The 14,094-nt window shown below is 46.4% G+C and overlaps 1 protein-coding gene across 7 annotated transcripts in view; it reads right to left on the bottom strand.

Moving 5' to 3' along the window:
• Window positions 1–2,862: 2,862 nt before the first annotated feature.
• Window positions 2,863–14,094, bottom strand: part of HIVEP3 (HIVEP zinc finger 3) — a 276,534-nt gene continuing 265,302 nt past the window's right edge. For 5 of the 7 annotated variants that reach the window (XM_052811190.1, XM_052811191.1, XM_052811195.1 and 2 more), the window contains 2 exons: window positions 12,174–13,234; window positions 2,863–9,285 (listed from right to left, as the gene is read on the bottom strand). In XM_052811190.1, coding sequence (XP_052667150.1) covers window positions 8,392–9,285; window positions 12,174–13,234 — 1,955 coding nt within the window. In that variant the 3' untranslated portion in view covers window positions 2,863–8,391. The other 2 variants (XM_052811197.1, XM_052811196.1) reach the window with 2 other exon arrangements.

Raw genomic sequence — 14,094 nt, 5'->3', positions numbered from 1 at the left:
TCTTATTCCTCCCACGCCAGCAGCTGCTTTTGGTGCAGCTCTGTGCAAGACTGCGGAGTGACTGGAAGTGGGTAAACTGATTTTTTTTTTTGCTAAAGCCATCCAGCTCACTCTCCACACAAGCTCATCAGCCCTTCCCAGTAGTGATGCTGGGCTACATCTTCCAACATGGAGCAGCTAAAACCCACCCCTCGGCTGTGTAATCTGGCTCCTTCTTCAGCCAAGAGCCCTATGAGAGGTCAAGGAGTGAAGATTTCTGAAGGTGCTTTAATGCCTGTGATGCACATAAAGGCCTGGTTATAACAGGAATTCATCTTTCCAGGTTCTCAGGTCAAGCTCCCGAGCTGCTGGGAGGCTGAGCCTGAACCTGGGGGGAAGGAAAGACCATTTCACCATGGGACTCGGGTATTTCAAAAGAACAGCAGAAATTTCAGCTTCCCAGAGAGAGGCACTGGTTTGAACTTCCTACAGCATTGTCACAACCTTCCCCGCTTCACACGGTTATCGGTAGCTGCATTTCCCAGGGGGTAACCAGCCTGTAACATCAGCCAAAGGATTCTTAATGTTTTGATACTATGTTTGGCTTCCCAGGGGAGGAAATGTCTGGTCTCTGTGTCTAGAAAACAAAGCCCCTTTAGGGGGAAGGAATTTCTTGGGACACCTGATTAATTGGAGCCACTCTGGAGATTCGTGTAAACCAAATTGCTTCCAGGTTTGGGAGATTAGCGGGGTTTAGCTGCAGCATTCTCCAGACAGCTCTGGCTGCCTTTAAAGTGTCTCTGTTTTTAAGCGTTGGAGAAACTATTTTTTTAAAAGGAAAAATCATTGCTCCATTCAGTGGCTAAAGCACACACTGGAGGAACTGGCAGCGTATCTGGAACAAACGTCACCATCCCGCAGCCTCCAGCCAAGACTCGTTGCCTTCAACCACCATAAAGGAAAATACAAGGTGTTATCAGGGTAGTAAAGGACCGAGTCTTCCCCAAGCCCTGACTCTCACATATCTCCCTGGGCCCACAGAGGCTCTTTGGATGCACGGACCAAAATGCTAGATCCACTTCTACCGCACCTAGCAGACTCTTGGAGCAGGGACAACAGCAAGAGTGGGAACCCCTTGGAGCAGAGGGACACAGAGCATAGCACCCACCACCCAAAAGTTTCTAAGCCTTTCCAACACAGGAGAACCCCTGGGGAGCTGTTACCCAAAGCTGTGCATCTTTAGGCCTTGCTGTTGTGTATGCTTTAACCACTGGAGTTTTCTCATAGCCTTATGAGGAGGCCGGCATTGCTCTGTAGTTGGGGAAACTGAGGCACAGAGCAGGGACCTGCTCCCCCAGCTGAGTGCTGGGGACTGGTTCGCTCCTTCCTCCTAAGCGATGAATAAATTAAAAAACAGTAATTGCTGCAAAGCCCGCCAGATCTCAGAGAGGAGGAAGCCAGAGGTTTGCACGCTGCCACCAACACCTCTCACTCCTCTTCATGCAGAAATGTGGCTTTTGTGAGACTAAATGGAGACCAGATGAGCTTCCCCACCCCTTCCCTCATCTCTCTCATCCAGCACAGCCACCGTGCTCGGAAACCAGTGCCAGAGAAGCCAACTATTCAGGCTATGGGCTCTGATGTTTGGACAGGGAGCAGGTGGTTCTGCTGGCTGATGCAGCCTCAGCTGCATGGTCACAGATAGAAATCGGGTAGAGATTTCCTTCCTTGACCTATTTTTCAAAGCCTCCCTCCACCAGCCCCCCTGCTTTAGTCTCTGAACTTGTCTGCAAATGTCCATCAAAGGCTGGTCAGACCGCTGGAGGCGATGGGGTGAAGATGAGCAGGTGGGAAGTTGCCCAGGAGGGTTTACTGATGCATAAAGGGAACCGATGGGCTGAGGGCAGCCTGCTTCATTGGAAGGACAATTAGCTGGGGGAAATTACAGGCTTTTCTTTTTTTTTTTTCTTTTTTTTTTTTTTCTAATGGTCATGCTTATTTCAGGAGCAGCACTGGCGATGCCCCAGTCTCAGGCAGGCCTGGCTCCCGAGACGCGATGCTTGCTGCACCGAGGCTTGTACTAGCTGGAGAGCGTGGTCAGAAAGGTTGGGGTTCACAGGGGTGCTGGGGTGCAGCAAACCCCCGAGCTGCTCCCTGCCGGCAGGGCGAAGGGGCAAAGCAGGACGAGGAGGGGAGCAGATTCCCTTCCTGCTCCAAAGTGACCTCTTCAGGGTTGCTTTCCCTCAGCTGGCCCTGTGCCGGGGTGCCCAGGCAGCGGGGCAGGCAGCACCCTGGCACACGAGTGGGGCAGAGGAGGGACGCAGTGGGGAGAAATGCCCAGACGTGCCGCGGAGGGCGAAGGACAGTCTGGAGGGGTGAGACAAGGAGGGAATGAGGAAAGCAGCCCCTTGGCTTTCTGGCAGGGCACATTGCTTCACCTGGCAGCGGAAAGCCAGGCAAGACCCCCGTAGCTTATGCGGCCACCTCGGGATGCTGTGCAGCATCCCAGGTTTTGGGGGATCCAGCAAGGAAAGACACTTCTTAAAAAAATCAAACCCAGCGATGCTTCCTGCAGATGGTCTCCGATCAGTGCACTGAATTCAGTCCGGCCTCTGCAGAGCCCCATCAGAGCATCCACCACGTACCTTTGCTTCCCTACCTCTGCACTGCAAGGAGGAAATACTGAAAAAAACTATGTTCATCGCATTTCTGTGATGGCAGCACTTTACATGCAACTGGGGTGTTTCAGCGGCGATTGCTTGGGAGGGGTGGCTGCAACTTAACACTGGTTTATCTGAAGTTGCCTCCATCGTTTTACATCCCAGGTCCCTGACTGTGCTAAATAAAATGAAAATTAAAGACTGCCAGTCATGCAAGTAGTAATATGTTGGGACTTTAAAATTTATTCCAACATGCTATTTTTTTAAAAATATGCTCAGACTGAGCAGACAATCTGAGCTGTAGTAAAGGCAATATTATACTTGTAAAAACTTCTCATTCACAGTACAGATGTCATTTACAATAAGGGTCACAAACATCAAATACTGAGTATTTTTTCTTCTTCTTTTTGTTTTTTTTTTTGTTTTGTGTTTTTTTGTGGTTTTTGTTTGGTTTTGTTGTTTTTTTTTTTACATCAGACTGTGCTTTTACCTGCATTTTTTTGCACTGATATAACCATACAGACATTGCAAGATGCAAGTGTAGAAACTGGAGTTAAAATAAAATTACAGGCAAAACTACCAAATTACATTGTATGCTGTACATATTTACAGTACCTTTTTTGGAATGTATTGCCATTTTAAGAACATATAGAAACTTTCTACAGACTATTCCACTTACAGAATACATACACCTTTTAGAAAAAAAGGCAAATATTTATCTTACATGAGACCATGTATATTAAATTTGCGTACACATTATTATTATTATTATTATTATTATTATTTTTTACATTACATTTACTAAAGTGATCGTAAGTGCCATCATATCTCAGTAATGAAAAGATTGGTTTTATGCCATCAGGACTGATTTTTTTAATTTTTTTTTTTATTTTTTGAAAATAATTTACAATATGGTTTTATTTGTAAATACTGTGCAATAGATGGAAATATTAAAAAAAAAAAGAAAAGCACATGATGAAACCAAGTCAGCAAATGAAAAGCTATTGCAAGAACAGCAGAAAAGGGCTAGATCAAATTGTCCAGGATTTTGCATGAAAACTGGAATAATTTTAATGACTTCTGCGTGACCAAGTATATTGCTTGTTCAGGTGCTGTTTCTGTGGATTTAAAACAAAACCCAGGTAAAAGTGAAAGCTGGCTTAAGAGAATACCAACTCTTTTGCAGATTTTTTGGTGGCAGTGAAAGAAAAGCGATGGGGAGGTGGCCAGTTGTGCCCGACATCGCTCCGATGGAGCCGATGGTCAACAACTGGAAGGGTGCTTGGACACGTCCCTCCGGTTGACTGCAGTCGGCATCGCCCAGCTCTGCCCACAGACATCTCCTGCCGTGTCCAGCTCCTGGGCTCGGCAAGCGAGCGGGCAGCGGGACCGACCGAGCACTCGCAGCAAACCCCAGCAGCTTTGACGGGGCTCGAGCGAGAGCAGGGCTTGGGACTGGCGGGTGGCTTTTATCAGCGAGCCCGAGCACTGGCCGGGGAGTGTAACTTTATAGACACCAGGGTGAAAATGTCACCCCTTAGGAGCAGGTGATGAAATACATGTCCCAGTCATAAGCTGTAAAGTCACAGCTACTTCATCATTACTTTTAAGAGTTTTCTGCTGCAGTTCCTGGGTATCCAGCCAACAACCTGTGAATAATTATTAGAGCTGACAGAGACCTGCTTCAAGGCACGGGGTCATTTTTGGGAGCCAACTGCCCCCCTCTGTTCCTCCCATGGTCTGGTCAGTCCCACAAGACGCTGAGCTCTGTAACCTTGATGAAAGAAGCTAAATTCATGCTTAAGCACAACGAAGTTACTGAAACTCCAGAAATGCTTAAGCCAACATACAAGTGCTTTATTAGCTCTGGATATAAGGCTCGGTACGTAACATGACTGCTTCAAGGAGTTATTTAAGAGCATGGGCCAAGTCCTCTGTGCAGAATGATTTCTTGGATGCTAGAGCATCCGTTTGCCATTGAGTACCTGCATTCATGGGAGCTACACAAACAGCTTACCAGGGAAGGGAATATCAGAGTAGGGTTTTGGCTGATTAACCAGCTACATAACAAAGAGCAGCAGCCAGTCTCTGGAGGCTATGTGCCTTCATGGACTATAAATTTAAGAACCTCTGCCATAAGAAAAGCAGGGGATTTTATCTCCACCTGCCAATGAAGAGGAAGGGCTGGGGTCTGGTTTTTAATTTGCCTATTGGCATTATTAATACATTCTCTTGCAAGTAACACTGCTAGCTGCTCTGCAAAGCGTCTGTACAGATCCAAACTTAGCCACCTCTGCAGCCCTTGTGGAAAGTAAATCAGGATTATCCCTATTTTGCAGACAGAACAGACACCCAGAGTGATATTAAAAGCTGTGACCTGCAAACAGCTTTCACCAAGTGTGACACAGGGAAGTCAATGGCTACTCCAGGTAGGAAAGGCAGCCGCCAGTGAAGGCTGGGTCTTTCAGCCCCGCTGTAAATAACGCACAACTCTGAAAATCGGTGGAGCTGCATCACTGTGCTCCTTGGGTGAGTATGAGGCAGAGGGGAGACACGATTTGCACAAGGTCATGCTATGGTTTCACAGCAGGGCTGGGGCTGCCCGCCCTGCCCACAGATGGAGATGCTGGTGCCGGCACGGAGGAGGACACCCTTCCCGCGGAGCTCTGAGCTGTCAGTGTGATAATTAGCCCTTAAATACAAAATTTTTTTTTTTTTTGTGATCCTTTTTGCCTATCCAATAGGCCATATTGCGCCCGTTAGGTAAAGCATGAAGCACCATTTCACTCCAGCCAGAGCCTCCCCTGCCAGGCCCGCAGCCGCTCTGCTAAGAAGCCGAACCGGGTCAAGACTCGGCACAGCCCTGGGGTTTTTTTTGCCCATCTCCTGAGTTTTCAGCGGTCCCTGCATGCACCCGCTCCGTGGCTGCCAGGTGGTGGGCATGGGATCTGAGCAGGGCCTGACCCGGGGAGCACCTCACTGCTGCACAGCCCTTTCCCAAACTCCTCTCCCCGCTTTCGTTTGGCTGCGGGCGAAGGCATCTGGATGGTCGCACACACCGCTGCCCCACGCAGCGCCGGCTGCCAGCCTGGATGCTCTGCAGCTGAGATGCAGAAAGCTTCAACTCATCTTGAGGTGCTGGAAAAGCTTTAAAAAATAATAATAAATAAAAAAAATAAAGCACAATAACAAAAGCAAGAAACCAATGTAATGACTTCTGGGGTTTGTTGGGCCATTTTTTTTTTCTTCTGTCCAGAAATGACAGAGGGAGAAAAAAAAAAACCCAATGCAAAGTAACAACAGGTCAAGGATTAAAATACAGTTACAGAAAGAAGCCGAGCAAATTTGATCTAGCCCAAAGCTCATGTCAAATGAACCTAACAAAACCAGGATGCTGAGTGCACAACTGCTGCATTATTTTTCTTTATGTACAATTTATATATATATATATATATATATATAAAAAAAAAATTAAATACAAAAAGCTACCGTGGAATAATGTTAAGTGTGTGACAAGGGCAATGGGAAGAAAAATGGCAGAAGCCAGGAAGGTCAAAACCGTCACTAGATTTGGTGGATGGTTTCCAGGGATGCTCACACAGACCCTGGCTGAGCAGTCCACTCTGAGTCATCTTGATATTAAGCACACGCTTAAAGTCTGAGTAGGATTTAAGCTGGTGCTTAAGAGTTTCACTGAACAGAGTTGCTACACTGAACTGAACTCTCAGCCCCTTACTCCTGCCATGTGATCTGGCCAGGTTTGAAAGCAGGACCAGCTTCCAGGCTTGGGGCCAAAGAGGGGGAGATGGGAAAAAGGGAAACTTGATAAAAGTGCTAATTAAGGTATAAATGGGTTCTGGACATTGTTTTGGTCAGTGTCACAGCCTTAATGTTATTTCCATGATATCTTCTTTTGTACTTAATTCCCTTTACAAGAAAAGAAAAAAAAAAATCACAGAAGATTATTAAAAAATTTATATTATTTGCCCGTGAAACGGGAACAGTTCATAGCTCATCAAGTCTGGCAAGGAAATATGTTCTCATTCAGGGTTTTATTTGATTTCTTTTAATTTTTTTTTTTTTTTAAAAAGCGTATTACGTACCCGATAAACTGGAACAGCTCTGAAAGAAGAAAGAACTGGTCCACTGGTTAAATATTTATATATTTTTTTTTTTTTTTAATAAAAAAAAAAGAGGTTTGTACAGATTCCATAGACCAGAAAACCCTCTGAAGTAGTAAAGAGCCTGCTGTCTGCTAGGGCAAACATGTATCGAACATTTGTATTTTAAAAAGTATGTTAACGTGACAGAGAGGAATGGCTCCATCGGGTCTCTCTGTATTTGGTATCGTATCTATTGGCAGTAGAGGCCATTGCTCTGCTACGGATGGTCATAGTTAAAAATTTGCTCTGGAAAAAGTTACTGTGCATGCATAACAAGCTGACTGCAAACATTAACCACTCAGCATCATAACTTTTTTCTTCCAAAACACCAAAAAAGGGCCCATCTGCACAATAAGGACTACGTTTGCGACGTTCCGCTTAAATAAATAAATAAAATTAAAATAAGACACAGAGTCACTTGTGAGTTACAGAGCCGCAGGCGTGCAAACGAGCAGAGCACAAACTACTCCTGCATCCCTAGAGCTCAACGAAGCCAAACCAGCCAGGACAGAGTGGGGATGGGATGGAGGGAGCTTGTCTGCAACTAAAAAATTACGGAGGAAAAATGGTTGCAAGGCTGAGTTTACTTCCACTCTTAGACCAAGGGAGGGTGTTTACAGAGGGCTTCCAAACCCCAGAAAAGAGGGGCTCTCAGGCACAGGCATGACTTTGCCGGGGTGACGTGGGGAGCATCGCGGAGCGGCCGTGCGCGCGGGGAGGGGGCGCGGGATGGAAGGATTAAAGCAAGCAGGAGGCCGGCTCGTCCAGCGAGAGACACCATTCCTGGCACTGGGTCTACATTCGATACATTCCTATGTTCTTGAAGTTAAATCTTTGAAGAAGAACCTTTTTTTGTCCCTTTTTAGAAAAGTGCTTTGATGGGTTCTGCAGGAAGGAGGGATGCTCAAGATTCATTTTCTCTTTTGAGTGACAATTTCTCTCGCTGTGAATGAACCTCCCCCTACTCAAGGAAGTGCTAGTTTCATTTACAAGTTCAGGGTAAACATGTTTTTCAAATGTAAAGCAGTCTCAACTGTTTAAAGCACAACCATAGGCAATCAGAGGGATGCGAGAAAAAAAAAAACAAGCACTTTGCGAGAATTAAATAAAGCATGTAATAAATACGAATCATAAACTTCTGTACACAGGAGCAAGGGTTTGGTTTTTTTTTTAATCATTTAATCAATATAAAAAAGTTTTTCTGTTTTGTTTTTGTTTTCAGTGCATCTTCTTCCTCTTAAAATGCTTAACCCTTTCCTTTCTGCATCTCTCAGGCCCATAATTACGCACACCTAAATGGCAAAAAAGACAAGGTCTAACAAACCCCTTTCCAAAAAACTCTAAAAAAATATTCACAGCCTCAAACAGTTTTGTACATTTCAAGCAACAAAAGGTATAGAAAAAGGCACAAGTAACTGCATACATGTGGAGATAATACCAGACTGGGACAAAGAAAACCAGGAATCTTCCATGGGTTTGGTCATTCACTAGAGTGCTTCTTATAGCGATGATTATACTAAAGGAAATAGTGTTGAAAATGTCTGTTGATTTTACATAGGAAGCCTAAAGGTGGAACAGATGGTGGAGGCTTAAGTACTTCCTGTGTTTTCATCCACCTTTTTTTGAGTTTGACCTAAATCTGCGTGCTCTAGCTGTGGACTGCTCTTCCTGGAGGTTCCCCCTTGGCGACTGGGCTCTCCGGAGAGGTTTCTCCTCCGGACGGAGAACGGCTGGGCGTGCGAATGGCTCGATGAGGGCTCTGAGAGGCAGCCGGTGCTGCTGCTTCGGTCCAACGGCTGGGAGGGGAGATCTGAGATGAAAGTGCAGGATGATTCAAAGGAAGTGCTCGAGCTGCCAGATTGCTTCTTGCCCGTTTTTTTCAAGGGTTCTTCCCCGCTTGTCGAAGGCTTTGGAGAGTGCTCGTCGGTTGTGCTGGGGCTGGCTGGGGATGCCGAGCAGCCTGCCTGCTCCGCGTGGCTAGACTCAGCGAACATTTTTACCCTGTATTCCTCCTGGTCTGTCTTTTGCTGAAGCTCACTAGTCCTCATTTTCTCTTCTAAGCAACCACTGCTCGCAAGCTCTGGGGACAGCGTGTATTTAGAAACCTTTGCAACCGGGGAGACAGATGCCGACGATGGCTCCCGTGGGACCTGTGGTTCCTCGTCCCTCTTGGGAGCCCGGCTGAACTCGGTGAAGCTGCTGCTGCCAGAGGCAAAGCATCCCGCTTGCAGGGACACAACTGAACTGGGCACCAAGCTGGGATGGGTGCTTGGCCTCGCCTGGACCATCTGGATGCCCCCAATGGGAATCATAGGATACGGGGTCCTCGTGAGCTGCTGCGAATGCAACGGGAGATGGCTGAAGACATTCTCCTCCCCTCGGCTGGGAGTGTGGACATGTATTTCATGAGGTGCCTGCAAGGGTCTGGAGCAGACAGGCTGCATGATGCCAGGTGAGCATGTTGGGCTTCGTGGTTCTATCTTCTGCACCGGAGAGGGAAAAGAAACAGCTGAATCAGTGCAACGTAAAAGTTACAGCATTAGCATCATTAATGCTCACTGTAAGTATTGGTTTTCTTAACATTTTATTCTAATTTGAGGGAGATCAATCAATCGAGGAAGATTTGGACTCCCAAACCTTTAAGGTAGGGAGCAACACAACCCACAGTGTTTGCCTTCTGGGTACAAATATGCCCACAGCCTGTTGGGGAACAGATCCAGGGCTTTGGTTCAGGCTTGGATCATTATAAAATCATAGAATGATTTGGGTTGGAAGGGACCTTTCAAGGTCATCTAGTCCAACCCCCCTGCGATGAGCAGGGACATCTTCAACTAGATCAGGTTGCTCAGAGCCCCGTCCAACCTGACCTTGAATGTTTCCAGGGATGGGGCATCCCTGGAATGCCCCTCTAGGCAACCTGTTCCAGTATTTCACCACCCTCATCATAAAAAATTTCTTCCTTCTAGCTAGTCTGAATCTACCTTCTTTTAGCCTAAAACCATCACCCCTTGTCCTATTATCAGAGTTGCCTCTGAAACCCTGGCAGAGGATGCCAGTGTTTCCTGCCATCCAAGCTGCCTTGGATCCCTTTCAGTACATGGGGTTTCTGAGAGCCCAGAATAATGCTCTTTATTTTTACTGTACTTTCTTAAAGCAGGATTACATCCTTACAGCTGCTACTTGCAAGGATGTTTTGGACCAAGCGAGAGATAGCATTAACTCTCGTTTGAGACAAAGCACACCCGTCAGTGTGGTCCCCACCACCACCCTCATGGTGTGGTCTGTAGAAATCAAGGGTTAAGACCCTACCATTTTACCTGTTCCTCTTTCTCTCTCGGTGCTTCACATAGTTTCCTAACGTACATCATGGAGAGATATGTGGCTAAACAGAAATGGATTAATTAGTGATGAGGTTATAACTAAACCCTTAAACAGGACTCCCAAGAAGAGGAAGCAATAGAAACTGCAACCAACTTTCCATTAAGATGGGGTTAGCTATAAAATTTGAGGATTCACTGGAGGGCATATTTCTTTGTAGAATTATGAAGAATTGCCTGACCCTGCGAGCTGGATCTCTATGAAGAGGCAACAGAGGAAAGCAGCAAAAGAGAACAGAAGAGAGAGAAAGCAAGAGCCACTGAAGATAATGTATACTTGGTCAGAAGTTACAAGTCCAAAGACTTGCTAAATCTCACTTATCCACATGAAATCTTGGCAGAATCACTATAGGCAGGCTGGGAAACCCCCAAACAAATCATCTCAATGGTGCAACAGCCACCAGAAGGAGAGACTACCTACAGCAAGAGCCAGTGGGAAGAAAGATGGTCATGGTCAGGCCTGATGCACAGACTTGGCAGAAAGCCTTACACTGAAGGTAAGCTAAGATTGTTTCTAAGTAATGCATAGAGCACCAGTTTTGAGCACAGAGCTCCGTTTGGGATCTGATAAATCCACCTCTGATCTTTCTGTCTCTTGTAGCCTTACCAGGAACATAATTTTGCAATGAAAGCCCAGCTGTCCATCTTGCTGATAAATGGAAAGTTTCCCGGTTAGGTCTTTATTGTTGCTTTGGAGGCACATGAGAAAAGCAACAGTGGTGACTTTGGGTGCATAAAAGGAATAGGAAAATGGAGCAAAAAGGTATGTGTATGAGATTGTAAGTTAAAAGGTGTGAACGGGCAGATAAGCAGGAGTATACAATATTGTTTCCTACTGTGGACTAGGCAGCTTAGGGGATTTGCCACAAGTAGTGGCAGTGGGCAGTTTTCCTGACAGAGGTGCTTTAGAGTTGAAGGACGGGGGTTTCCACAGCCCTGAGATTCACCACAAGAAGTTAATTGACAGGAAAGGGAAATAGCATTAAAGTAAGCAAAAGTTTGGACCTAAAACAAAGGATAGTCTCTGAGAAGGTAAGACAAACACTCATAGTGGAAAGCAGAAGGAAGACAGCACCAGAAGACGGTACGTTATCATAGACATGGAAGAAACGCACACTGGGCAGCGTGGCTTTTCTGGAGAAGACCTGGGTCAGCATCTGCCGTGACAGGTTCTCCAGAGGTTGTATAAAGGCCTCTCTCTTCCCAGTGCAGTCCCTAAGGGCTCGAGTCTCTCCTCACACCAGTTTCACAGCAGAGCAACTCCAGCAACTGAATCTCATGTTCATCAGCATAAATTACAGGAGAGCCAGGCACTTCAGTAGAAATGGGAAACGTTCCACCAAACCCGACGTCTAATTTGCCTGTAGCAGTGGGAGGAACATGCAATTTTCCTTTACCCATAGGATTTGATATGTCCAGCAGAGAGATTAAATAATTTTCTGGACCCAGTGGGAAACACCTCTCTGTGCTGAAGAGAGAAGTGAGATGAAATCAGAGATGTCCAAACAAACATTTCTCAGCAGTTAATCTAACAGAGTTGGCTGCGTGTATACGTAGCCCAGGAGCCAGCAATAGAGTGCAATGGCTAGTTCAGATCTGGTCCAGGTCACTGACCAGTGAAAAATGGTCACAGCTTCATCCCAGCTGGTGAGATCTCAGAAGTGGGTATGAAATTCCCAGGGAAAAAAAGCCTCTCAGTGACAACTAGTCATTGGTAAGTGGTCATCCTTACTGCTTGTCTCAGCAGGAGACTGGTTGGGTCGGGATTTTAAATAATCCCTTGGAGAAGGGACAACTTTATTTCTCTTCAACTGAGATGGGCAGGACCAAAATGGGTGCAAAACCCATTGCTGTCCGCTGTCACTTTTCTCTGGGTTACCTGTGACATTGGTCACAATCAGAGTCACTGTGCACTTCTGTATTGCAACCCTCATTAAAAAACATATCACAGAACATACTGCAGGGACTAGAAAGCAAGAGGGTCTTGAACTTACCAGCTTGGACTCATAGAGCTGTACATTTTTGCCAAAGAACCTGTGAGGTAGAGGCATCGAAGATAATATCCCGTGCTGGGCTTGATATGAGCTTTGAACTTTGTCATCTGCTGCTGATTTGCTAGTACCAGGCAAGTCCTCTTTCCCAGGAGATGGATACCTAGACGACTCTGAACAGCCTGGAGACGAGACTTTCTTCAGCGATAAATATCTGACTGATGACATCTCTCTGCTCGGCGACGAGTGCCTCACAGGGGAGACTTCTCCTTCTGGTGGAAGGTATGTTCTTGGGGACAGCTCTCTTCTAGGGGAAAGATGCCTGCTGGGCGACAGCTCAAGTCTTGGTGACACACATCTCAGTGGAGATGCCTCCCTCCTAGGAGAGACGCGCTGGCAAGGAGACAACCCTCTCCCTGGAGACAGGCACCTGAGAGAAGACAGTTCTCCAGTTGGCGAAAACCGTTTCGGTGAAGTTTCATTTTTGGTTAATAGGTGCTTTCTTGCTAGCATTGGTCTGCTGCTGCCACCACCTCTGCCAGAGTCCTGGCTCGGAGACCACCTTTTTCTTGGGGAGGTGTCTTTTGAGGTTGACAGGTCCATAACTAAGGACATCTGTGGCCTTGTGACAGACTCTCTTTCAGCAGAAGCCAATTGTTCGGTGGAGGTCAAAGCTGGTCTGTGGAGACTCAAGAAGCTGTGGCACACAGCAATGTCACTGCTGTCTGCTGACCACTTTGTTTCCAGTCCTGAGGAGGAGGCCTGCTGGCCTTCACCTACTTTTTGGCTGCTGGAAACAGTTTCTTGGGCTACGGACAATGATATTTCGGTGCCTTCCTCTTGAGACGATGGAGAGCCACCTGAAGAGTGCGTCGGAAGGGTGCTATGTTTACCTTCCAGCAACTTTAAAGGTGGCTCATCTTGGCTCTCCTCCTCCTCCTCATCTTCCTCATCTTCATTGTCATCATCATCGTCAGATTCCTCTAGGTCTGAAAACTGGTGTTCCTCAATTGGCTCAGATCCCTCCCGCCCCTCAGAGTCCTGGAATAGGTCTTCACTGGTTCCTGAAGGGATGGGCAAACACAAAACAGAGAGTGTAAAGCACACATACAGGGACTATTTTTGTGCTAAATCTGCTCAAAAGTTCTAAGGGGACAAGAGGAGAGAGGACCCAGCGATTTCCTAGATCTGAGCATCTCATGCTTTAAAGCCTGCAGTCTTGCCCTCTGTGCCAGCTCCACTCCTGATGATCCCAGCAGATCCCAGTGAATCTCACCATTGGGACCTCCTGCTCTACCCTAATTTTGGTTCCAGCCATTGCTCCGTCAATACATGCAGCCATCGGTCCCTGCTTCTGCTGTACACCTTCATACCCCTGCCTGCCTTTCTCTAGAAATGCAAAAAAGGCTCTTAATAGATGAGGATAATGGCAGCACTATCATCCTTTGGTGGGCTTTTTATGACCATTTGTTGCAATGGTACCTACAAAATATCTACAGCTGCCAAAGTACAGGAAAGTTGCTGGGATGACTGCTCCCATCCTCCACATCTTGGGCCTTTTCCTGCCTAGATTACATGATGGTTAAACATTAGCAAGACAAGACTTGTATTAAAAAGGAAACAATAGAGTTGGAAGAACCTCTGTGGATTTTCCCTTATTTTGATAAATTCTAGCTATGATGCAGACTCTTCTTTATGGCAGAGGTTTTTGCTGTCTGTCTGTGGAGGGCCTTGCACGGGGATGCTTTGTGAATAAGAGCTTGTAAACAGCGAGGAGTATACAAAAAGCAAATTCTAAAGGATTTGAAATATATCTGCAGGTAAAAAACCAGCATCTCTCTCCTACTTTTAAGGGCCAGCAGAAGCTTTCTGAGATCAGTACCAAGCTCCCAAGCAGATTGCTGCCGGCTCACCCGCGGCTCTG

This window comes from Harpia harpyja, chromosome 16 (assembly GCF_026419915.1).
Source record: "Harpia harpyja isolate bHarHar1 chromosome 16, bHarHar1 primary haplotype, whole genome shotgun sequence".
Taxonomy (NCBI): Eukaryota; Metazoa; Chordata; class Aves; order Accipitriformes; family Accipitridae; genus Harpia; species Harpia harpyja.
Note: the sequence above shows the minus strand (reverse complement) of the source record. Positions and strands in the feature narration are given on the sequence as shown.